This window comes from Tiliqua scincoides, chromosome 11, assembly GCF_035046505.1.
Source record: "Tiliqua scincoides isolate rTilSci1 chromosome 11, rTilSci1.hap2, whole genome shotgun sequence".
Lineage (NCBI taxonomy): Eukaryota > Metazoa > Chordata > Lepidosauria > Squamata > Scincidae > Tiliqua > Tiliqua scincoides.
In genome coordinates this window covers 23,582,558-23,608,128 of record NC_089831.1, presented here as the reverse complement: position 1 = coordinate 23,608,128, position 25,571 = coordinate 23,582,558, and the positions used below count along the sequence as shown (strand labels likewise).

The following is a 25,571-nucleotide window of genomic DNA, read 5'->3' as shown; positions in this document are numbered from 1 at the left end:
GTGCAGTTGTGCTAGTGGGGTATGTGCTGCATCCTGTGGTGGAGGGGCAATCTCTGGGGCCTTCTTAAGGTATGGGAACATGTTCTGCCTTACCAGGGGTCTACATTGTGCCTACACCGGAGCTGGAAAGTTGGATAGGATTGGGCCCTTACTTACTTACTTACTTACTTACTTTTTATTTTATTCTGGGAAGTTCTGCATTTTTCTTGGATGTCCTATATTTGGGGCACCTTGTCCTCTTTTGTGATACTGACATCTGGTCATCCTGTTTGAAGAAGGGGGGGGTTAAATCCGATTTTTTGGTAAGAAGACAGCAGTGTTTTGCTGGGGTGGTCTTGATTAAAGGGGGGGGGCGAGACGGTGCCAGAAAGTTCTCCCCACACCAGATCCTCCCCCACCTCTCACTCCAGATGATCCAAGTCTGGTGATGTGATGGTCACCCTGTGCGTGTGAAAGTTTATTCAACGGTCTTTTCTCCTCCTCCTCCTCGCAGCCCCGCCCCGCCCCGCCCCCTCTTTTCCTGATTGCACCCAGTTCTGGGGCGCAGCAGCTCCAGGAGAGGGCGAGGGGGCGCGTGTCCCTTTAAGACAGGTCCCTGCGGGCTGTTGAGCTGGAGAGCGAAGGAAGTGACGGGGCGAGTGAATGGAAAGGAGCAAGGGGGGGGGCGGAGGAGGAGTAGTAGTAAAGGGGGGGCAGCAGCAGTGGGAAGCTGGTAGCCGGTGTCCGGGGAGGGGGGCGCGCAGCCGCACCTGGGAGGGCGGTGCAGGGGCTGGATCGGGGCCGGGGAAGGAGGCGCTGCGCAAACTTGGTTGCAAACTTTGCTGCAAACTTTGGAAAGTGGGTCTCCGGCGGGGGGGGGCGGCTTAGGAGGCGGGGGGGTCTTGGACCAGCCTGAGCCCAGCCTGCGAGGGGATGCGCTGCTGGGGGGCAGGAGGAGGCGGTGGGGGGCTGCCTGCGCTGGTCCCCCTGCTGCTGCTGCCCGCGCTGCTGGGGGCGCCGTCGGAGCTGCGGGTGCGCGTGCGGCTGCCGGACGGGCAGGTGACGGAGGAGAGCCTGCAGGCGGACAGCGGCGCCGACTGCGCCACCCTGGAGCTGCGCAAGGGAGACGGCAGCCTCATCACCCTCACCGCCGACTTCAGACAGGTGCGGGGCTGGGGGGAGGGGCACAGCCCCATCAGAGGGGGTGGAGGTTCGTTTTCCAGCAGGGGCTGGACTCCCAGCTGGGAAGGAAGGGGTTAAGGTCCTTCCCCACCTGGAGGACAAGGGTCACCCCCCCCCCCGCCGCCCTGGGAATTAGGATTTGATTTCCTTCTTTGCTACACCTTCTCTTATTGTTCTGGCAATCAGCTCCTGAGAAAGCACACCCTGCCCCTCTTTCACGCCCATTTCATTCGCACATCAACCCTGCGGGGTAGGCTCAGCCCAAGTTCCTGGCCCAAGGCCTCCCTGGGTTGATCCCAGGAATGTCACGTGCCCAGATCTGTCCCGATTTAGTCCGGCGTCCTAACCGGACACCCACTCTAACCATGTGGGGTGGTGGGGTGGGGTGGGAGATTGCTTAGGGGGCTAACCAGCTGATGGGGAGATGCCTGGTACATTACCAGGTGGCCAGCTCTTGCGCATGTCTTTGCAAAACTCGGCCCCAGTGGCCTGTTTCCAAGCACCGGGTATGGCAGGCCTTCGGCTGTGTCGCCCATGCGCTCATGTTTGTTGTCTTGGTGCCACAAGTGGAGTGTTCATCTTGAGTGTAGTCAGTTATGGTCAGTTTCCAAGTATCAAAGGCAAATGCAGGCATCCCCACCACTACCCCTCCCCAAAAAAAAACCACCCACCCAGAAGCAGTTTAGGCGCTATCTTGGTCTTCATGGGCCATCCTTGATGCCACATTCTTCGTGTTCATGTGCCTGAGAGCACTGGGGGTGCAACTCGCTGAAGGACACTTTTTTTTTTGAAGGTTAGCCACTTTTTTAAAAAAACCAAGTCTAATATATTTGGAACATTTTGTTTAGAGGGGAAGAGTAATGAACTTTTGGAATTCTATGACACTCTGGCCACTGGCTTAGATGCTTTTACAGGTGGATTAGACATGTTCACGGAGGACAGGCCATGTGGCAGCATCTTTCTGATCATCTTTTTGCTGGGAAGGCAGTGGCAGGAGAGCCATATTGCCATCAGACTCTGCGCATGGTCCAGGATTTAGTTCTGAAGCAGATGCTTCTGGAAGTCCGTATGTCCTCCCCTGTTTTTTGTCCCTTTCGTGTTGGTTTTGCAGAACCTCCATGCTCAGAGGTAGCAGGCTGCTGAATATCAATTGTTGGAGGAGGCCATGGGGATGTTATGCTTCATTGGCTATGCCTGTGGGCTTTGCCGAGGCATCTTTGAAGAAATGGGATGCAAGGCTAGACTGGGGGAGAGGTAAAGCAGTAGTAAAGCATTTGCCTTGCAAGTTCTTGGCATCTACAGTCTGGAGGAGGAATAACTCCAGTCTGGGACTCTGGAGAGCTCCTGCTTAGAAAAAATGACCTGGAGGGACTTGGTATTATAAGGCAGCCTTGTAGTTTCCTAGAAGGAGCCGTGGTCTGACCCAATAGGGCTGCTCCTATCTTGGGCACCAACCCAAGAGTTAAGAAGCCAAATACCATCCATGCATGGATGGCCCAGCCAACATCTTCCAGCTCCCTTCTGGAGCAGCCGTTGCACTCGGATTCATCCTGCCACATTGAGGCTGTGGGAAAATGCAGGCCAAGCTTTACTGAAAAGTTGTTGCTCCAGCAAAGCAAGGCCCAACTGCTCCTGGGTCACACGTGCTGAAGCATTGTCTTCTCCTGATTCAGCAGGGGGCTTTGTGGCTTCTCCAGTCATCAACTGGCCACTGTCTGCACCCCTGTCTGAGTTAATCCTGAGTGTACTTTGCGTGGCCTACTTTACAAAGTGGGATGGAGCAGATCAAAGGGGCCACCAGCCTGGGAACTCTGGACCCTGATAGCTTCTCATGAGGAGAGGGGGAAACCAGCAGGGAGGGAGGGAGGGATGGGAGAGTCTGTTTATGGAGGACCTTTAACTGTGAATTCTGGAATGAGAGCTCAATGGGAGGAGGAGAAGGGGTGAAGAAGCCATTGCAGACCTCTTTGGAGCTAATCAGTTGGATAGAATCAAAGTTCCTGGCACACTGTGACTGGGGGAACCTCCAACCCTTTCCAGGTTCTCAAAAAGGGTGTCTCATGTTGCCCTGGGCTGCAGTACAGACAGTCCTGCTCCAGTGTGATAGGAGACTTCACCAACTTTTCTGGCCCGCACAGTGGACTTTGGGGAGCAGAAGGGTCAGTGGAGGACAGCAGGTTTGTGGCTGGTGAGTAAACTGAGGCCCATGTGGGAACTTCTGAATCCACTGCCTGGCTCTTAGCTCACTCTGTGTCAGTAGGAAGGGCTGAGGTGGAGTTGAGAGCCTGGAGGTCTGTGTGCAGCAAAGACACAGAGGAGGTAGTTGGCATTTTCTGCATATGGACAATTTCTGTGGCAAATGTGCAGAGACTCCTCAGAAGACATTGCTCTGAAGAGGGTTCTCTGAAAGTCTGCACAAGGCCGACCCATCTATAAGGCCAAAGACAATCACCCCAGGCAGGCAACATCTCTGACGGCCTACTTACCTCCACTTCTCCTCTGGACTGAGAAGGGACAGAGAGAAAGAGGGATCGTGGAGGGGAGGAAAGTACTAAGCTAGAGCATGGGAGTGACAGTGGAGCAGAGGTGGCACATCATTGGCTAAGGGGGCATTTGGCATGCCGCCTCTGGCGTCAAGAGGGCTTGAGTCAGCCCTGGTTAGGCAGTTTTGAAAACCACTGCCACAGACAGAGATTGGCGTCTCTGTATGTTGCAAGAGTTTAGACCAGTTCTCATGACATACCTAGGGTGAGTGAAGGTGTGAACTGGTGGGGGGAGTAAGGCCCGTAGTGACAGTGTGCATGTTCAGTTAAAGGCATGCATGATGTGATCGCAAATATATATTCATAGAACTCTCTTTACACCATCTAGAATGGTGGTTCCCAAACATTTTAGCACCAGGGCCCTTTTTTATTTTTTTCAATGACACTGTCAGAACCCACCTAACCTTAAGAGACTAAAAAAAAAGTTTTGCTTTACCAGCTGCTCAAACCTCTGTTTTAATTGTTTTTACTGTGGTGGAGAGGAACTGTCTTCAGGAGCATTTGTTAAACTCCATTCCATAGAACTGGGATCATTCTGGTGGCCTTGGGTTCCCCTTTGCCTATCTTTCAGTAAGAGGCAGAGCACAGTTGCCTACTCATAAGTAGGCACACACACATGGGGCTCACTTTCGCTTTCCATAGTGCTCAATACATTTTTCTTGTCAGCTTGGAGAGGGGACTTCCTCCTTGAAAGTTTGGGAGGGGCCGTGCGATTGGTACTTTTCTGATGGTGTTGCCTTCCCTTCAGCCTGCCCTTCGAAGTGGACTGAGGCCTATTTGCCTACTCACGAGTAAATGTGCATGTGCGTCTCTGTTTCGGTTTTCATAGGGCTCAATTCGTTTTCCTTGTCAGTTTCGTGCGCTCAGCCCAAAAAATTGGGTCACAACCCACTGGTGGGTCCCAACCCACAGCTTGGGAAGCCCTGCTCTAGAACTTTGGAAAAGCAAAGATTGCCATCGCTATGTGTCTAGCCGAATCTCGTGTACCCTGCACAGGAATGATCATGTTTGTTTTTCTGTGTCAGATTTTGAAGGGGGGGGGGGTCTCTCTCCCTCAAGCTAGTACTGGGTTGCTGCCTTCATTTTTATTGCCTCTCTAGTTTTCAGAGAGGAGTCAGAAAGGTGTCAATGCCTGAAAATTAATTATTAGGCAGCATTTATTGGAAAGTGGAAGGAGATGTGGGGCTGGATTTGGGGATCCAGGCCTCCCTTGGGCTTGAGCTGGCTGCCGGTATCTCCTTTTTCTCCTATGGAGCACAGAGCTGGCAGGTTTCTTCCACATTATCTCTCCAGTGCAGAGCCCTCTGGAAGTGCGAGGAAAGTAGTTTGCTTGGAATCTACCCTGCTGTTAAAGAGTTGCAGTGGACCAAAGCTTCCTGGCTTTTGACACAAATAACTTCGTCCAGTTCCTGAGCTTGTGCTGGTGAGGTCTGGTGGATGGAAGAGAGAGCTGCTAAATGGTGGAACAGAGATTAGGCCGGAACAAGAGTGCTCAGGAGCTCTGGCATTCTTGGAAAAATGAGTAGCAGCTGTAAAGGGGCCTCTGTCAGATCAGGACCTTAACACTGGGCGAGGAGGGGCTTTAACCCTTTCCTGCAGGCCATTTCCTTGACTAAATCCCCCCCCCTCGTAGTTGCTCCTTGCCCCATGGGGGAAGTGTACAGGAATCGGAGAGGTGTCTGCAATCTTTCCCCTAGAAGGGTCCAGATCAGTAAGCTGTGACTAGAGATTCAGATGGCAAATCCGGCTTTTTGGCTGAGGTTGTGCCTGTGTGGCGGGGGGAGGGTCGCTCTCGAAGACAGCAGCGTTGCGAGTGTTTCCAGATGTTCCTGCTTTCCATGCTCTTCCTGCCTCCTCTCCACACGCAAGCCGCTTCAGTTGAATTCCACAGCCCTGATGCCATTGCTCTGAATGACCCGGTTCATTTGATCTGCTGGCCTATCTAGGATGGATATTGGGGAATGGGTGGAGGTAGCCACTGAGTGAGGAAGGGTGCAGAGAACTGGCAAGAAGAAGAGAGGGGTGAGCATTGGCAGAGGGAGAAGTCATTCTAGGGCTGCCCACCTTGCAAGCCCCCTGAAATGCTGGCAACCTTGTGCTCCGATACTCCTTGAGGCCAACTGGCTGTGTTTGAGCCCTGTGTTTGACAATCATTTGATCCTTAGGGTTGCTCCCCCTGTTTTCTGGCAGGACTGATGACTGTGAGACAGGCGGGTATTCCACCGGGTGATCAATCCCCAGCCTGGAGGTACAAGTGATGGAGAGAGGGTCCTCTGTTGTGAAAGTCACAGGAGCCTTTCCAGGAACAAAATTGAGCAGTTAAGCCCCCTGGCAACCATTCTCCTAGTCCTTGCTCCTCCACTAAAGTTTGCTCAAAGTTTGCAAGATGCAAACCCTCTGGCAAGCATGTGCTCTGCTAGGATTAGGGAGGACCTTTGAAGCCTCCCCACATACACACCAAATAGTCTCTGGAAAGCCTGAGGTTACACTAGCCCTACATGGTGAAATTTGGAAGGATCTCATCCAGAAGGTCCCAGAATTAGGCAGGCATGAGAGGAGTCTCAGTCTGGCCTTTGGTGTCAGGAATGGAAAGTGAAAGACTTACTGGAGTCTGCACAGCCTCCTACCATCTCTGCCCTTTGTTCACACTGTCTTGGCCTGTAACTCTTCGTTCATCCCAGAGGAGACGTGCAATTTGGTTGCCTTGGCAGCTCCCCGTTCTGGAAAGCCAAGGGCTGTGGCTTGCCCTGTGTTTAAAATTCCTAGGGCCTGGGGGCAGACTTCAAGACACCTTCGGACAGAAACCTGCTGTGCCCTGGTGTAGCATACTTCATCGGCATTTCTGTGCTGTTCCAGTAATCCTTGCAAGGTAGGGCAGTCTAATTTATCCCCATATGTTTGTTGCAGAGCAGATGGGAAGAACGCTTATGGCATGTTTTAAATGTACCCAAAGCAAAGGCTATATTGCTTTTCTTTTGTAATAACAGACTCCATATCATCCATCCCAAATTGCCTGCATCTCTGTCATCGTATTTATAGGAGGGACTCTTCTCTCCATCTTCCTAACTTTACCCCAAATTTAAGCTTTGGAGGAAGGAGTCACAAAGGGAATCTCTCAATTGTGCAAGGCCCATCTTGGTGCTTTCGAACTGTAGGTGTGCAAAAATGTGGCAGGGCCCATGTTCGGCACCAGCCACTCTTCTAAGTTGTTTGATGCGCCACTTAGATGTCAGGGATCTCTTTTGTCTTTTCATGCAGCATTAGACAAATCTGTGAATGAGAGAGCTGTCAGTACAGAAGAACAAAAGTAAAGCCCTGCAGGATCAGGCCCAAGGGAGCCCATCTAGTCCAGCAACCTGTTTCTCACAGTGCCTCCCCTTCTCAGCTACCTCTGGGAATAGTTCACAGGCAGGAAAGAAAGGCAGACTTTTTTTTCCACCATTGCAACTGGTATTCAGAACTGTACCACTCCCGAATCCAGAGGCCTGAAGCCATTGATAGATCTGCCCTCTGTGAATTTGCTCAGTCCCCTCTGAAAGCCACCCATGCAAGCTATCATCACATCTGGTGGCAGTGAATTTCACAGGCTAATTATGCTTCCTTTGCCCATCTTGAACACTCCCACCAGTCAGTTTCAATGGACAATAGAATCCCTAGCATGTATGCACTGCTGAAACAGACACCTGCGTTGTCTCGGTCATGTTGTGAAAATGGATGATGGCTGGATCCCAAAGGATCTCCTCTATGGAGAACTCGTGCAAGGAAAGTGCCCTACAGGTAGACCACAGCTGCGATACATCTGCAAGAGGGATCTGAAGGCCTTAGGAGTGGACCTCAACAGGTGGGAAACCCTGGCCTCTGAGTGGCCCGCTTGGAGGCAGGCTGTGCAGCATGGCCTTTTCCAGTTTGAAGAGACACTTGGCCAACAGTCTGAGGCAAAGAGGCAAAGAAGGAAGGCCCACAGCCAAGGAGACAGACCAGAGACAGACTGCACTTGCTCCCAGTGTGGAAGGGATTGTCACTCCCGAATTAGCCTTTTCAGCCACACTAGATGCTGTTCCAGAACCACCATTCAGAGCGCGATACCAGAGTCTTTTGAGACTGAAGGTTGCCAACAATTTAATGTGACAGAGGGCGACTCTCTCTGTACCGTGTAGATTAGATCTCTGTCAGAAAGTTTCAGTTTTAGTCCTCGGCAACAAATCCAGATAAGACTAGGAAAGACCCTCTCCTTGAGACCCTGGAAAGTGCAGCCGGTCAGCATAGATGATACTGGGCGGATCAATGACCTGATAAAGTAGCTTTATATGTAATATTCAAATTTGATACAGCCTGCTAATAGTGTGTGCGCACTGCAGTAATACACATAGAGCCTCCTGTTTAGTGGCAGTATACCTTCGAGAGAGGCAGCTGAATCAGCTGTTGCCTTCACACTTTATGTGCTTCTCCTTAGCATCTTGAAAGATAATGTGAGGTTAGATAGTCCCAGGTGGTGAGGCAGTTGCATCATTCGGCTACAAACAGACCTCTCTCTTTTTCAGTATCTAGGACAGAGAGGGCAGCCTAACACTGGGTGGTCACTCTCAAATATTTCCTTTAAAAGATGCAGCCACAGAGTGGATGTTGCAGTTCTGTGGCAGTTCTGCCAGTTCTATGGCAGTTCCTGAGCGATAACAGGAGACCTTTAAATGCTCTCCCTAGGAGGGAAAGAAGCAATTTGGGACCTAGTGTAAGTCGAAAGTCGGGCTCCCAGTGGGGAATAATTCTGTTCACACTGCTCTTAAAGTGTGTTTCCTGCCACCCGTCTGAGCCGGAGGGCAGGTGGGAGCCCCGTTTGGTAAGAATATTGCTTTTGTTGCCCTGCGGTGCGGCCTTAAAGACCAACGCAGGCTTGCGCTTGAATTAATCACATCTTCAAGCATGTGACGGAAATAGTTTTGGTCTGGAATAGCTGGAGCTGCTTTTGAACTTGCAGCCTGAAGAAGAGGCTTGTTGACTAGAGGAGGAAGCCAACTGCTGCTCAGATTTTAGGGGCCGGGGGCTGTGCTTCTTGTCTAAGCCATAGCCCTCTTAAGTACCACTGGGAGGGCAATTTTGGCTACAGTTGGGGGAACCTGGGAGTGGGGCTTGTGGTCTCCCCTACCTTCCCTGCCACAAAATCAAGTCAAAGTTACTATTACCACCACTACCATTACTACTACTACTATTACCAACAACAACAACAGCAGCAATTCTCAATTGTGAGCTGTGGTTCCCCTGGGAGCCATGGCAACAAGCCAGGGGAGCCATGAAATCCTTGCAAAAAAACCCACCGCCCTATAAAAGGTATAGGATTGTCGCCCTAATGGAGAGACGTGCAGCCTCTTATTGTGGCCAGTGACCCAGTAGTTCAAGGGAGCTGCCAGTTGGAAAAACTGGGAACCACTGACATCACCACTGTTGTGCCTGGGCTTTTACAGTGGAAGAGAAGGCAGTTCCCTGCCCTGGGGGGCTTACAGCGTAGAAACAGAAGATGACAACAAGAAGACGACAACTCGGGATGGGGACGCGTGCAGTGCCAAAGGAAATGGGGAAGAATGTGCAGCTGTTTCACACCTGTGTGTCTATGCAGAAGGGAGGACCACTGTGTTCAGTGGGGCCTTGCTGTCAGAAAGGTGTGTACAGGATGGTAGCCTTAGGCTCAGTTGCAGTAGGGTAAAGTGTTTGGAAGCCTTTAAGGAAAAGGTGGGGTTTGAAAGGAGAGAGAAAGAGAAGGGGCAACCGGGGTGGAGTTCCAGGCAGCAAGGGAGAAAAGAGGGCAGTTCCTTGATTTTAAGCACTTCTGTTGAAATGTTAATCATTCTCTAGCACCTCTGTCCTTCCTTCCCCCCTCCCTGATCTAGGAGGTCCCTCCAAATAAATTCAAAAGCCCCCCTTAAAATTCACCCACACACTGCTGCCAAACAGGGCAGGCTGAAGGGTGATAGCCCTGGAGCAACTTCCAATGCTCAGCAAAATGGGAGCAAAATGACGCCTGATTATTTTTGTGCACCTCAGTTTGCCCAAACTGCCCTCTTTCCTGCAGTTGTGGGGTGCCAAATCGAAAGGATTTAAATGAAAAATTCCAAGCCCACTCACAGCAGCGCTCCTGTTACATGGGGCTTAGATTTGGCCTAACAGTTTTGCATGCTCCGTAGTCTGTGGCCAATTCCGGAAACTTGAGAAGGCACTCACGGCCCTCTCCCACCCCCCACCCCGGTCCCTGCACCTTGCATCACTTCTGCCCCTGAATCACTTTCCTAAGCAGGATTTCCCAACGTCCTTCAGAGCGATTAATGTGGAGTATCCCTGAGAGATCAGCGCTGGTCAGAACATCTGTGTGGGTGCTGATGACGCGCTGGGACTTGTCCCTGTATCGGGAAGTTCCGTGGAAGTTCTCCAGTGCTGCTCAGTGTGTCTGTTTCTCTCTTGGCCAAGAACCTGACTCAGGGGTGATTCACCAGGATCTTTCTGGCAGGAAGTTCAGGAAGGGAGTAGAGAGGAAAAGCCACTCACTTTTATTTGAAAATGAGCAACTGGATCCCTTCCATCTTTACTGATTAACCCATTTTTTGCCCAGCCCACAGTGTACACATTTGTTCCTTGTTGCATGCATGCTTTTAATTGCCTTTTCTAAGAACCAGAGTTTTCTCCATCAGGGAAGGTCAATAGAAATTCACAAGGCTGGTTTTTTAGCCATCCCTCAAAGCTGAGCTTTTCCATGAACGGTGGTGGTGGTTGTGCGTTCCAGCGTGTGCCCCTATGCTGAGGTGTGTCGTGTCTGAATTCTGTTTGGGCAGTGAGAGCAGGGACTTGTAATGCATGTTCTCCATTCCTTTCTGAACTACAGTTCCCAAGTTGTGTTGGGGGGGGGGGGAGAGTCATGATAGTTAGGACCAAAGGACATATTACAATTTGTGTGTTGTTTGAGTGGATGTTCTTTGGATTGTAGTTCCCTCTCCCCAAAACAGAAGCAACATTCTGGACTGGTGGAGAGGCAGGCATCAAACTGAGCATAGTCAGGTCCCCTGTAGATGCCGTATGCTCTCAGAGGGCAACTTCCATTGACACCAGTGGGACCATTACTTGGGGCAGTTTCTCTAGACCCGCTTCTCATGGCTCACTGACCTCTATGGTCTTGGTCTCTGGTGATATCGCTTCTGGGAGACTCTTCAGGGTCCTGTGGTTCTGTTTCTAGGGCAACTACCTGTAGTGACAAATTGTCCTTCTTCCTCCACCAGCTCGGCTTGTAATGGAACCCCAAGTACAAAACACACATGCAGCTCCTGAGATATGAAATGATTGCAGTTCAATGGTCTACCCATGTGTCAAGCAGAAAAGCGTCTGGATTGACTCTTCTGCATCTTGCAGGGAGCATGTCAATGTGTTAATTCATGCAGGGGTGTGCCAGGGAAATATGTACTAGTAGTACCTTATCCTAGTATTTCTAAGCATCAAGAAGCAAGTAAGTTTCTCAACCTCGTCTCCTCCCCTAAGCATCTCCTTCTGCTCCCATCCTTCCCCCCTTTAAGCTAGCTTGAGGCATCCTGCTTTTCTCCTCTCTGCAGTCTTCCACCATGGAATGAAGCTGCCAGTGGCCTGAAACACATAGGGAGGCCTCCCAATTTTTTCCTGCACCAGTCATGGGGCGAGTGCAGCCTGCAGCCTATAAATCTCCCGGCACGCCAAGAGAGTAGATAAATATTTAGACAGACTCAATGACACTGCTGGTTTGTATGCTTGCTGGTGAGCTGGGAACGAACTCGCAAGGGTTGCAGAGGGACCCCATTGAAGGGGCTTGCCAGGGGATGAGGCAGCCAGCTGGCCTGGTGCCAGGACCAAGAGGCGCAGCTCCAGCACATAGGTTTGGGAGGCCCCAAAACCGGAGTGTCACCTGTGCACCTTCCATCTACTGCCCGGATTTTCAAACTGTGTATTGGGGAACTCTAGAATTCCTGGGAAGCTGACGAGGAAGTCTGCAAAGAGAAGATCAGGAATGAGGAACTGGCAGGCAACCTCCCCCTTGCCAGGCATACAGAGCTAGAGAAAAGAGCGTGTTTTTTGTTTGCACAGAACAGCAGTGATTTCAAGTCCAGCATCCGTCCTGCCTGCCCCAGTAGTCAACCAGAAGGTTCCAGAAAGCCCACAAGCATAGCAAGGCAACTTGTTGAATCCTCTTCTAAGCCAACTGAGAAAGAGGCCATTGCCACCTCTAGTGGCAGCAAGTTCCATATGTTAATTCAGGTGGCATGAAGGCCTTCTCTCTCTCTCTCTCTCTCTCTCATTGTCATGTGTTCCTCCTCCAAAGCTGGGGTGGGCAAGAGAAGAGCCTCTGGGACCCATCTTTAGTACTCAGGCAAGTTTGTATGGAAGAACTGAGCATCCGCCTTGGCACACAGCCCAGAATCCTTTGCAAGCCACACGGGTTCCAGGGCAAAGGGGCAATGTGAAAAAGATCTCTGGAAGGTAGACCTGTCAGTATGCTGGTTTTTCCATTGACTGTTCCTGACCTGGTGACCTTGATTTAACCTCATACTTTCTGTGTGCATGAGATTGCTAAATGCTGTGTCTGTGCGCCCAGAGTTCATAGCCTCTGTTGTTTGTCAGATTGAATTAGGGTGGCTTGTTTTGCATGGGTGGGAAGGGGGGGGGGAGAAGGCCTGCTTCACAGTGAATCAGAGAGCAAACAGTGAGAACCTGCCACTTCTATGGGGAGCCCCACTAAAGAATTTCAAAAACTCTCCATTGCACAGTGTGCATGTCTACGGCGGCTAAAAATTGCCTGGACAGTGGCATAGCTAGAGGGGGTGCCAAGCACTAAGTTTTGCAGGGAGCCTTACTGCAGCATGCAAGCAGCCTCACCCACTCCCCTTTGGAGCCATTCCAGATGTGGGGAGCAAAATGGAGGCATTTTCCAGGCTCTGAAGGGGAAGGGGACCCTTGCATGCCGTAGTGGGGCTCCCTGCAAAACTTAGTGCTTTGCACCCCCTCTAGTTATGCCACTGGCCTTGCATGTTGATTTAGGCAGTGCCAGCCTGTATAGCGATGCCCTCCTCCCATGTCATGCTCTACCGGTACTGCCTTCAGGGGCAAAAAGGCGTGCAACACACTCGTTCCTTAGGAAGCAACTGCTGCATCCCCTCTCCTCCCAGGTTGCAGCCTGGCCTGAAGAAAGCCTCGTGCTTTTTCTGCAAGAAGCTGGGTGGTGTGTGCTTAGAGCCCCTCACCCTCCCTGTTTACCACATTCTGTTTCAATGGCACTGAAGCATCCAGCAGAATCCCAGTTAGAATCCCCAGGCTGAGCTTGCAGCTGTGCTGTCAGCTGTCCAGTGGTTTCCTCTGTTCCCTGGCCCGACCGTCCTGCTTGTGGGAGGGCAGGCAGTGAGTCAGTAGCGGAAAGCAGTGGATGGACCTCAGAGAGCATCCCAGGAGAGGTTCAGTCAGCTCCGAGTGGACACATTTTCCATCCTGGGCTTCAAGAGCCAGGTGCCTAGAATGCTGCAGAGATCTAGAGGGGAGAGCAGCTGAACCAGGATTAACGGTCATGCTATGGCTGCACCAGAGTTAGGGGAAAGCATCAATTTCCAAAGGTCCAGCTTTTCCTTCTTGAAACTGTCTTTGTTGTCCAGCCCTAACCATATTTATTCAGGAGCAAGTCCAGTCTGGCGTCTGGCCTGGACACCTTTAAAAGGGGATTGGACAAGTTTCTGGAGGAAAAATCCATTACGGGTTACAAGCCATGATGTGTATGTGCAACCTCCTGATTTTAGAAATGGGCTATGTCGGATGCAAGGGAAGGCACCAGGATGTAGTTGTTATCTGGTGTGCTCCCTGGGGCATTTGGTGGGCCGCTGGGAGATACAGGAAGTTGGACTAGATGGGCCTATGGCCTGATCCAGTGGGGCTGTTCTTATGTTATGTTCTTAGTTGGTGGCAACTGGGTGACTCTGAGGCAGTCACCCTTTCTTTCAGCCCAGCCTACCTAGAGGGTAGGTAAATCAGGGGAATCCTGTACACTGACCCAAGCTATATGACCCTGTAGTAGAGAGAGAGAGAAAGAGAAAGAACAAACTTTAAAATATATTCATGTATTAGAGTACTAATATTGTCCATGCTGCTTTGCAGAGTAAATGTAGTTTTTGCAGAGTCACTGCCCCAAGGGGTTTACAGTCTAAATTTTCTACAATGGGAGAAGCAATAAACGGAGCAAGAGAGCAAGGGTTTCATAACTCCTTGCACAGAAATTGTAGGTGACCATGTTGATCCATTGGGGGCGTGGGGTGGGCGGATCCTGAAAACCACAGTCTCTTAAATATCATTCTTTTGTTGGCAACCTTCAGTCTCGAAAGACTCTGGTATCTCGCTCTGAAAGGTGGTTCTGGAACAGCATCTAGTGTGGCTGAAAAGGCCAATTCGGGAGTGACAATCCCTTCCACACTGGGAGCAAGTGCAGTCTGTCCCTGGTCTGTCTCCCTGGCTATGGACCTTCCTTCTTTGCCTCTTTGCCTCAGACTGTTGGCCAAGTGTCTCTTCAAACTGGGAAAGGCCATGCTGCACAGCCTGCCTCCAAGCGGGCTGCTCAGAGGCCAGGGTTTCCCATTTGTTGAGGTCCACTCCTAAGGCCTTCAGATCCCTCTTGCAGATGTCCTTGTATTGCAGCTGTGGTCTACCTGTAGGGCGCTTTCCTTGCACGAATTCTCCATAGAGGAGATCCTTTGGGATCCGGCCATCATCCATTCTCACAACATGACTGAGCCAACACAGGTGTCTGTTTCAGCAGTGCATACATGCTAGGGATTCCAGCACGTACCATTCTTAGGGCTAAACAAAATGCCACGGAGTCCTGAGCACCAGGCTGTTGAGTTGTTTAGAGTGCTTAGCACCATGCTAGATGTGAAGCAGCCTCTGTTTTGCTCCTGTGGCCTGGAATGGCTTGGAAGGGAAGGGGGAGGGCCCCTTGTATGCTGTGGCGAGGCTTCCTGCAAATTTAGCGCCTTGCACCCTCTCTGGCTGTGCCACTAATGCAAAGCAATGCACAAGTGGGGCAAAGGGAGGGCAAAAAAGAAAAAGCTTGGGCAGGTGACCAAGCCCCAAAGACCAGTTTTCTAATGACCTTAACAATCTGCCCTAAGATGGGGTGTGGAAGGCATCTTGGCAGCTTAATTTGAGTAACTTCACAGGTGCCCAGTGCTGATTTCAGGGTGCCCCTGTGGCTGCTGGGATGAAGGTGCAAGAGTGTTGCTTCCCCCCATTTAAATGATATAATTCAGCAGTTAGTCCTCAGTTCTGAAGGCTGAGTGGGAGGAGGACAGAGTCTTGACACCTGAGGCCTTTGTGGAAGAGGTGGGGGGGGGAGCTAAAATGCCCCTTAGTGACAGCCCAGGACGGAAAATATGGGGCTAGTTCGTTGCTCCATATGGCCACGTGGATATGTAGACTCTGAAAGAAGCTATTTCAGTGTCATTGATGCATTCAGCAGAATCCCAGCTTCGAATCCCCAGACTGAGAATCCCTGGACTCTACATTATAGAGCATCTTACTAACAAGTAAAGCTTCTTCTTTTGCCTATCCTTCATTGGTGCAACTCCTGCATAAATTGAATCTTAGATTTGCTTTCCTTGGTTCTTGCCCTTCTTCATCTGCGTCTCTTTCTCTCTCTCTCCCCCCCCCCCCCACATTTTCTGGTCTCACTTCAGCCAGGGCTTGGCAGGACAGGTTGAGTTTCAACAACAGGAAGGCGTACTGGGCCTCCTGTTCACACCATTAATAACTCCGTCAACTTCGTATGGGGGGGGGTGGAGATCTGGACTTAATGAGAGTCTCTCCAGCTGGAATTTTCTTCGAGAGCTGAGTCTAGGCGGAGAACAGCTGCACGCTGTCATCCTACAAAGGGGCCAGGTTTAACCCCATATTTCATGACATGGTATGGATTTTTATAAAACCCTTTTTTGGGGTCATTTTTCTGTGGTCTAATGCAATGTGATTCACCTTGAGGATGGACCAGGGAGCAGCTCTATCAATAGGCCAGAGAGTTTTCCGTCTTTCTTTGCATCTTTGCTTTCAACAACAGATTCATAACAAATGCGTTTTGGAGAGTGAGTAGGCGGTAATGCATTTTGGAGGTAGAGTTTGCCGCTGTTTGACTGGCCTGCTTCAGTGCCTTCAACAGCAGCCTGAAATTGCAGGCTGAAATTTGTCAGGTGATTTCTCGGGTACATCAGATGACGCAAACCTAGTGATGCCTCTGATGACACCATCTTGGGAGTGTGAAATGGCCACCATGTTTTCCTGGAATGTCCTTGAATGGCTGTGTGTTAGGTCGGCATTCAAGAGGCAGAGCATTTTCCATCGCCCCACCTCTGCGCTGAGAAAAGTGTTTGAAGTGGAGAACAGTACTCTCTACATGACATTCTTCTGTGCTTGTATCAGACTGAAGCTGAGAAGCCCTGCTGATTTTCTCTTTCCTCCTAGGAGGTGAAGATTTTCCGTGCTCTGATCCTCGGTGAACTGGAGAGGGGCCAGAGCCAGTTCCAAGCACTTTGCTTTGTTACTCGGCTTCACCGCAACGAAATCATCCCCAGCGAGTCCATGGCTAAACTGCGACAGGTGAGATGGATACTTCCCAGCACAAGTAGCTTCCTGGCACAGGTTGGGGAGAGCATCTGATGCAGGGGTGTCAGACATAAGGCCCCGGGGGCCAGATGCAGCCCTCGAAAGCTTTTTATCCGGCCCTCAGGCTCTCGGCTTCTGAGCAGTGCTGAGATGTTACTGCTGAAAGGGCAGTCCACATGAAAATTGGGCTGTCCCTTATCTTGAAATATGGTCAAGATTTGCATGTTTTCTCTTCTGTCATTTGCAGCTAAGTGAGAAAAACCTATTTGTTATACATAACATATTTTTGGTTATGACCTGTTTAATGACATCACTTTCGGTCTAATGACATCACTTTCGGTCCTCAGCAGATATGATGAATGCTTCTACAGAATACTTATCAAGATCAATATTTGCATTAAAAAATACAAAATTAACCTGTGTGTGTGTGTGTGTGTGTGTGTGGAGGGAGAGAGAGAGTTGATAATGATATAAAAATCCATAACACCACTTTCTGCACTTCTCATTTTTGTAATGAAACAAAACCCCAACATCTGAAAAAGGTTTATTTGGAATTTATGTATTATTTAATTTGGGGGGGGGGGGAGAGAGAGAGGAAGGAATGCATGGGTAATGACTGTAGGTTCATCTGCTGTCACTATACCACCTATAGCTCCTACCTAGGACACTTTTAAAGCAATTTTAATTAATAAAAATGCGCCCTTGGAATAAAAACACATAAAACTGCTTTCTGCTCATTTCCTCCTTGGAGGAAAAAACAAAATTTGCAAAATAAAATAAAACCGTTTATGAACACTTCTAGCCATTGGATTTAAAAACCATGCAGACACAAGCAAAACCAGCACAGCTCCTTTTAAGACCTTCCTGCTGTTTTCTTCCTTGCCAGAAAAACCCACGGACGGTGAGGCAGGCCGAGGAGGTGCGCGCCTTGGAGCATCTCAGCATGGACGTTGCCGTCAACTTCAGCAAAGGGGCTCAGCTCAGCTCCCACATTCACAATGTCTGCTCTGAGGCCAAGGAGGCCATCTACACCCGGGAGGAGGATGTGAAGTTCTGGATGGAGAAAGGTCCCTACCGCTTCTCTTACAACAGGACGTAGCAGGGGGTGGAATTAACTAGGGGTGCTTATGGAATCTGCCTGTTTCAGATCCTCCCTGCACGATTGGGGGTCTACTTTACTGGAGTATACCTTAAAATGTTGAAGTCTCTTAACTCTTCCAGAATTTTCTGGACGTTGTCTTCAAACTTAAAAAAAAAAATAATAATTGCTTTCATTTTTTTAAATCTTTTCCATTTTTATTTATTTTTGGAGCTGGTCCCTGATTTATTTTCCATTTTAAAAAAATACATATGGTTTTTTTAAATAAATCTGCTCCATTTTTATTTATTTCAAATTTCTTTCTACAAGAACTGAAATGGTGAATTGCCCCTCCCACTCTTCTTCTTTCATTATTCGTTCAAGGATACATCAGCATAACTTGTCAGCAGTGTTCAGAAAAGGCACCATTCTGGCTGGAATTCAGATAGGGGGGACACAATGGATTTTGGAATGTCAGAACAATGTGCATGGAGAAAGTGGAGGGAGTGCGCTGATCGCTAATGTTAACAGATAATCACGTACATAAGGGTTCTTGCCTGTTCTTAATCTACTGTCTTCAGCCCCAGGAGTTTTCCATTAGAGGTGCTGGTTCCACAGGGTCTGCTGGAGGACTGAGCTAGGCAAGACCCAAGGAGCAGCAGAACCGGCTCCTCTTCAGTGACTCATTCAGAGGTTTCCTCAAACTCTGCTTGTCTGAGAATCATAAGAAAAGCCCCACTGGATCAGACCAATCTAGTCCAGCTTCCTGTATCTCATGGTGACCCGCCACATGCCTCATGAAGCACACAAGACAACAAGATGCCTGTATCTTGTTGCCACTCCCTTGCACCCACCTATCAGAGATAGTCTACTTCTAGAACCAGGGGGTTACTCAAACTCATCTTGGCTTGTAACCTGTGAAGGACTTTTCCTCCATCAATCTGTCAGTTTCCTTTCTAGGCATCCAAACGAGATGCCATCACCACTTCATGTGCAAGGAGTTCCATGGTTTAATTACATACTGGGCAAAGAAAAATTTGCTTTTGTCTAACATGCCTGGCACTCAGTTTTAGTGGACGTCCCCTGGTTCTGGTGTTGTGCGAGAGGGAAAAGAACATCCCTCTGTCTGCTCTATCCATCCCATACATGATTTCCCATGCATCCCATGTATAATCCTAAACGGAAGAGGCATTAGCTCAGTGACAGCACTAGCTCTCCATGCTGAAGGTCCAGGGTTCAATCGCTGGCAACTCTAGGTTGAACAGGAAAAGACCACTGTTTGGAAAGATGGTGGCACCTTTGCCATCACACCTACTTTGGCCTTGAGGACAGCAGAATGGGGGGAGCAGAAGTTCAGGAGGGTGATTTCTTTCCTGCTTTTCTTTCCTGCAGGGGTGGATGGTTCCATGTTCGAGGTCCTGCCCCAGTCCGCTGACCTGCCCGACTTGCAACGCTGCCGGCTGTGCTCGGACCGCTGGAAGCCCTGCATCTGCAGCTACACCCTGAGCATCGAGTGGTATCCCTGCATGCTCAAGTACTGCAAGAGCCGTGACGCCACCGGGAAGATCTCCTCATACAAGTGTGGCATCCGGAGCTGTCAGAAGGGCTACAGCTTCGACTACTATGTCCCCCAGAAGCAGCTCTGCCTGTGGGACGAGGAGACTTAGCAGGGCGCCCAGGCAGCCGGTCTTGTGGCATTGGCCTGCCTCTCCTCCTCCTCTCCTCACATTGCTGTGGGTCATGCAACCAAGATGGCTGCCTGGACAAGGGGGGGAAGGAACGGGAGGGAACTGGGTGGTGCTCTGTTCTATGAAGGCTTTGCCTGAATCCACTCGTCAAACTGCCCTTCCAACCTCAGATGCCCCCAACCTGTGGAAATGAAGTTGGGTTGCCCCTGAAGACAAAGTTTGTCTGAGGACGCAGTGGTCTGTTGAGTGTGATGGCTGTGGCCTGTCTGAGCTTGTGGACGGGACATGCATTTCTGAGGCCCCAAAGCTTTTTGCCGGCAACCACATTGCAAGCGTCTCCACAACCAAAAACACCGTGGTTGTTGCTTTCTTTTATAAAGAAAACAGAGGAATGAGAGTGGAAGTCCTTCCACAGCGTCCAGAGAGAGAGGCCAGTAAAAGGATCAGGGAGACTCTAAAGTTGCAACTTGGATAAATCAATAGAGGGAAACAAAGAGCCATAAGACATTAATTGCTCCACACTGGAGTCCCAACGTGGTCCAGTTGTTTTTCTCAGCGGAAGTAGGAGTGGAGAGAAGGTTCTTTCTTCATTGCAAGGAAGACAGAGTTTCAGTGCAGCAGCATGGTGACTGATTACTTCTAGCCGTTCACTAGTGTGAGATGCCAGCAACAGGTGAACCTGCACGATACCAAGTGAGACTCTTGCTCCATCTGAGGACGGTCACGCTCTTGACTAGTAGCTGCAATTCTGGGTTTCAGACAGAGGCCTTCCCCAGCCCTACCTGGAACCTTCTGTGAGGAATGCAAGTGCCCCACAACTGAGCTATCCCCTCCTTTCCTTGATGAGCCAGGAATGCACCCAACACATCCCCCCCCCCCAACACATCCCCCTGGTGGCATAGGGAGTGAGGAATGGCCACTGAGACCCACTCCTTGCTCCCACTGGTCTCCCTAGTGCAGGGAGAGCATTGACAACACTAACTGTCCAGGATTGGTGCCTGCAGGTCTTGAACACAGAGCACCCTGCATGCAAAGCCATCCTGCATTCACCTCTGCCGCTGAACCCCGACTGTTCCCCCTAGAGATACCTGAAAATTTAGGGAATGCCACAAAAACACCTTTTGCAGAAACCGCTGCTCCATTGTTCAGTTGTGCCTTTAACAGGCGGAAATGCAAGAGGTACAGCATTACCAGCATGGACGTACCATGGTGGGGACAGTTTTACCTGTGTGATTTCCACCTGGTGTGCAGCTACTTCCAGGCAGAACCAAGGCGTCTTTGCCCCATTTGCAAATGGCCTCTCCTTCCAAGCTGCCTTTCCCCTTCTCTTCCACCAGCGTGTGCCTTCTCTTCGCTTGGTTCCAGGTGTTCACTAAACTGAAGTCCGACACCTTCACGATTCATTTCAAATAATTGTATTTTTAGAACTTTCTCACAGAGTTATTTTTGTACCTGTCTCTGGGGGTGGGGGTGGGGAGAAGGGGGTGGAGCTGTTTTGTACTTTCTAATTGCTACATGAAGTGACACTAATATGAAACTTGAAGGGAAGTATTTTTTGGAAGAAAAAAAGTTATTTATCAGATGTAAGATGAATAAACAGATTTTTTTTTTTTAAAGAAAAATCCCTGGGAAGTCCAGCCTCTGTGGTATGTTCCCTCTAAGTCTTTGCACTTGGTAATGCATAGAATTGAGACAGGCACATCTCTCCACCATTCTGAGAGGTGACTTGGTCCTCACTTTGCTGTGTCACTTAAAATCATGCTCCGGTTTTACAGATAAAAGAAGTTGCACATTTTTCCCCCTTGACTTCTACTGACTGCCAGACAAGGGAATTCCAGCTCATGCTGGAAACAGTGGCATAGCTGGGGGGGGGCAAAACACTAAGTTTTGAAGGGAGCCTCTTCACAATGTGCAAGCAGCCCCTCCCCTTTGGAGCCATTCTGGGCATGGGAGCAAAACAGAGGCATATGCAAACCTTAGTTACACCACTCTAGCTCTCTACTCTAGTTGCACCACTGGCTGGAAGCAAAGCAAAATAGGACTGATTCAAAAATCACCCTCCCAGTCTCACTGTCCCTTTTACAGGGAGCAGAGTAGAGAAGATCATTTCAGGGATGGGAAGGCACACACAATTGGGAGGGGGGGGTTTAACCCTTCTTGTGCCAGAGGCACAGTGCTCCTGTTGTAGACAGGCAGCCAACCGCTGTCATTTTCTCCCCAGAAATGTGCCCTTCATGTGATTGCATACCCTTGTTCCAAGGGTGAGTGCAAGAAGAAAACGGCTGTACTGATGGCTGCCATCTTTGTCTCTGAACCTCCCACATTATGAGATGATGTAAGGTTGTAATACAGTTTCTGAAACTATCCTGGGGAGAACAGATGGCGGCCGGTGGCTACGTGGGTGCTGATGGTGCTTTACCAGTATAAAGTAAGTCTGTGGAACTCCTTGCCACTGGATGTGGTATTTTGTCTGCCCTAGATGCCTTTAAAAGTAGATTGGACAAATTAATGGAGGAAAAGTCCATCACAGGTTACAAGCCATGATGGGTATATGCAACCTCCTGGTTTTAGAAGTAGACCACCCCTGAATGCCAGGTGCAAGAGGATGGCAACAGGATGCAAGGGTCTCTCCCCTCTTTCCATCCCCCCGCCTTTGAGTAACTCCGGGCTTGGGGAAAAACCTCTGTGAAACTAGAAAGCCGACTTCCCTGCTTTGTGATTTTTTAGTTGGCCCTGATCATGATATTAAAGTTACTGTCCCTTTGGGACAGTATCCTGTTTGGACTGTGTTTTCCTTGAGCCCTTTTCTTTATGTTGTTCAGTCTAATCTAGAGACTCTGAACAGGCAGGCGATGCTATTCTGAATGTTGCCACCAGAGGTCACTGCCGAGTTGTGCTTCCACCGCCGAATGTTATCTCTTTTGCCTGCAGGTACAAGTTATTAAAAGGGTCATTATCCAGTGTACAGGCTGCTGATGTGTATTGCTTGTGCATTTACACCTGGGCTTGCCTGCTAGCTAGAACTCTGTCCACAGGCACAGCACTGTCCTCCTGGAGGCTTTGAGTAACTAACTGGGGGAGGCTTCAGCAGGTGCCAAGCAGTGGTGCCTCCCAGTCTCCCCTTTGGTGAATGGAGAGGGGTCTGTAGTGTCTGGTTGGTTATAGGAGCTCATGGAGCTGGGACTGGTCAGGTAGGTCCTTAATTGTGCCCAACTTTGGTCAACTTCTCACACCACCTGTGTAATTTAACTGAAGTGAACAGCCCCATTTCATTCATTCATTCATTCAATTTATATTCCGCCTTCCTCCCTGAAGAGTATTTCTTTACTCCCTGAAAATATTTCTTTACTTAGTGTGTGGTTGGTCTGTGGAACTCATTGCCACAGGATGTGGCGATGGCATCTGGCCTGGATGCCTTTAAAAGGGGATTGGACAAATTTCTGGAGGAAAAATCCATCATGGGTTACAAGCCATGATGTGTATGTGCAACCTCCTGATTTTAGAAATGGGCTATGTCAGAATGCCAGATGCAGGGGAGGGCACCAGGATGAGATCTCTTGTTATCTGGTGTGCTCCCTGGAGCATTTGGTGGGCCACTGTGAGATACAGGAAGCTGGACTAGATGGGCCTATGGCCTGATCCAGTGGGGCTGCTCTTATGTTCTTAAACTACAATTCCCAGGAGGCCTTGCAGGTCTCTTGTCATCTGGTGTGCTCCCTGGGGCATTTGGTGGGCCTCTGTGAGATACAGGAAGCTGGACTAGATGGGCCTATGGCCTGATCCAGTGGGGCTGCTCTTATGTTCTTAAACTACAATTCCCAGGAGGCCTTGCAGGTCTCTTGTCATCTGGTGTGCTCCCTGGGGCATTTGGTGGGCCTCTGTGAGATACAGGAAGCTGGACTAGATGGGCCTATGGCCTGATCCAGTGGGGCTCTTCTTATGTTCTTATGAAGGGCACCCAAAAATACCCCCCTCCAAATTCCATACATTTTAGTGTTTTGAGAGAGAGAAATGAACACAGTGAGAACATTTCACTAATGTGAAAAAATGTGCATTCTGGTCTGAAAGGATCTGGAAAATATTCACCAGCCTGCCAAGCTGAGACACTCCACAGATGAAAGAGTGTGTGATCAGTAGGTCTAGGAACAAACTGAATAGTAAAGGCTAAAAATAATATATTTGATCTTCTAAAAGCGGGTTCCATGTGTCAATGCTGGAGCCAGGTTCTTAATCTGCAAATGCCTGAGGAGAGTTTCTTAGGTGGGAATGAGATGTATTTAAAAATGTTGCTCAAGTGTAAATCCATAAAGGGCCACAAGAGAGTGCTGTACACCCACCTTTTCAGCCAGAACACAAAGGGAGAAACTAGCTGCCTTAAAGGGGAGTCATAGAGGTTAATCTGGGTTTCGGGCCCTTCTCCTAACAGTGTGTCAAAGATGCATTCATTAGCTGTCAAGCAATATAACAATAATTTGCATAGAATAAATGCGTCTCTGCTTGCCATGTAAAACATATTGCCTACATAGAAATAACATCCCAACATATCCTTTCATTTACACACCAGTGCAATACACAGACCTGCAACCCTGCAAAAGTAAAACATATCACTGGGATGCAGGTAGTATTTACTTGTATTGAAAGTGCCTATTTAACACCTATCTAGCACCTAACGCCTATCTAGCACCTATCCACCTATATAATGCCTATCTAGCAACTATCTAGCACCTATCCAACACCTATCTAGTGCCTATCTAGCACCTATATAATGCCTATCTAGCACCTGCATGGCACCTATCTAATGCCTATACAACACCTGTCTAGCACCTATCTAGCACCTATCTAATGCCTATCTAGCACCTATCTAATGCCTATCTAGCACCTATATGGCACCTATATGGCGCCTATCTAGCATCTATCTAACACCTATATAGCACCTATCTAGAACCTATATGGCGCCTATCTAACGCTTATCTAGCGCCTATATAACGCCTATCTAACATATATAGCACCTATATGGCGCCTATCCAGCGCCTATGCTAACTGCATAGGCAGAATGCGGCAGAACATTCCATGCTCTTATCGGCCTTATTAGTCACCTGCAGACACACTGTAGACAGCCCGCAACCCGTTATATGTCAAGGTCTTCGAAAACGATGGACGAACATCATCAACACCTATCTAGCACCTATATAACTCCTATTTAGCATCTATATAACACCTATCTAGCACCTATCTAGCACCTACATAGCGCCTATCTAGCACCTATCTAGCGCCTATGTAGCACCTATCCAACACCTACATAGCGCCTATAACACCTATATAACGCCTATCTAGCACCTATATAGTGCCTATGTAACGCCTATATAATGCCTATCTAGCACCTGTCCAACACCTACATAGCGCCTATCTAACACCTATATAACGCCTATCTAGCACCTATATAGTGCCTATGTAACACCTATATAATGCCTATCTAGCACCTATCTAGCACCTGTCCAATACCTACATAGCACCTATCTAAAACCTATATAACACCTATCTAGCACCTATATAGTGCCTATGTAACACCTATATAATGCCTATCTAGCACCTATATCGCGCCTATATAATGCCTATCTAGCACCTATCCAACACCTACATAGCACCTATCTAAAACCTATATAACGCATATCTAGCACCTATATAGTGCCTATGTAACACCTATATAACACCCTTCTAGCACCTATATCACGCCTATATAAGGCCTATCTAGCACCTATCCAACACCTACATAGCGCCTATCTAAAACCTATATAACGCCTATCTAGCACCTATATTGCACCTATATAATGCCTATCTAGTGCCTGTATAACACCTATCTAGCTCCTTAAAAGTTATACCTCTGGTCACCCTGTCCCCATCCAGAGTACATGGAGAGCTGGGCTGGTCAAGAGCAGCTACAAGAATGTTGGGAGAGATTTCGACTTGTACTGCCTGGGGGAAGGGAGGGTGCTGTTTCTTCTACTGTGAAACATGCTGTTTACTACAGTAGTACTGCTGTGGGGGGGCAGGGAGAAATGTTTCTGTTTGGAGAAATCATGGGGGCAGGTTCTTGCCTTTCAGATATTTTTAAAATACATGGCTGCTGCTTGGGGGCTGGGGAGACCCCTTTTCTGGTGGGAGAAAACATGGAAAGCATTTGAGCTAAAGAGAACCAAGAACTTACATGTGGGAAAGGTTCTAAGCAGGGGCAGATCCAGGGGGAGGCCATGGGTGCAAACCCCCCCCCCACACACACACACACTGTCCTGCCAGCAGGGAAGGGCACCCACCAGGATGGAGAGCAAAATCAGGTGTCAGGGGAACACCCACTGGGAGGGTGTCAAGGAGATTGGCTGGAATGGGAGCCCCGGTCTACCCACCCAGCAAATAGCCACACTGAGGGGGGACATGATTGAGACACATAAAATTATGCAAGGGATGGCCAGAGAG

The 25,571-nt window shown here is 49.3% G+C and overlaps 1 protein-coding gene across 1 annotated transcript; it reads left to right on the top strand.

The window, feature by feature from the left end:
• Positions 1 to 912: 912 nt before the first annotated feature.
• On the top strand, positions 913 to 19,882 carry OAF (out at first homolog). Its single transcript, XM_066639710.1, has 4 exons — positions 913 to 1,143; positions 16,194 to 16,328; positions 17,221 to 17,401; positions 18,805 to 19,882. Exons 1-4 carry the CDS (start codon positions 913 to 915, stop codon positions 19,077 to 19,079), a joined length of 822 nt encoding a protein of 273 aa, XP_066495807.1. The 3' UTR covers positions 19,080 to 19,882.
• Positions 19,883 to 25,571: the final 5,689 nt, after the last annotated feature.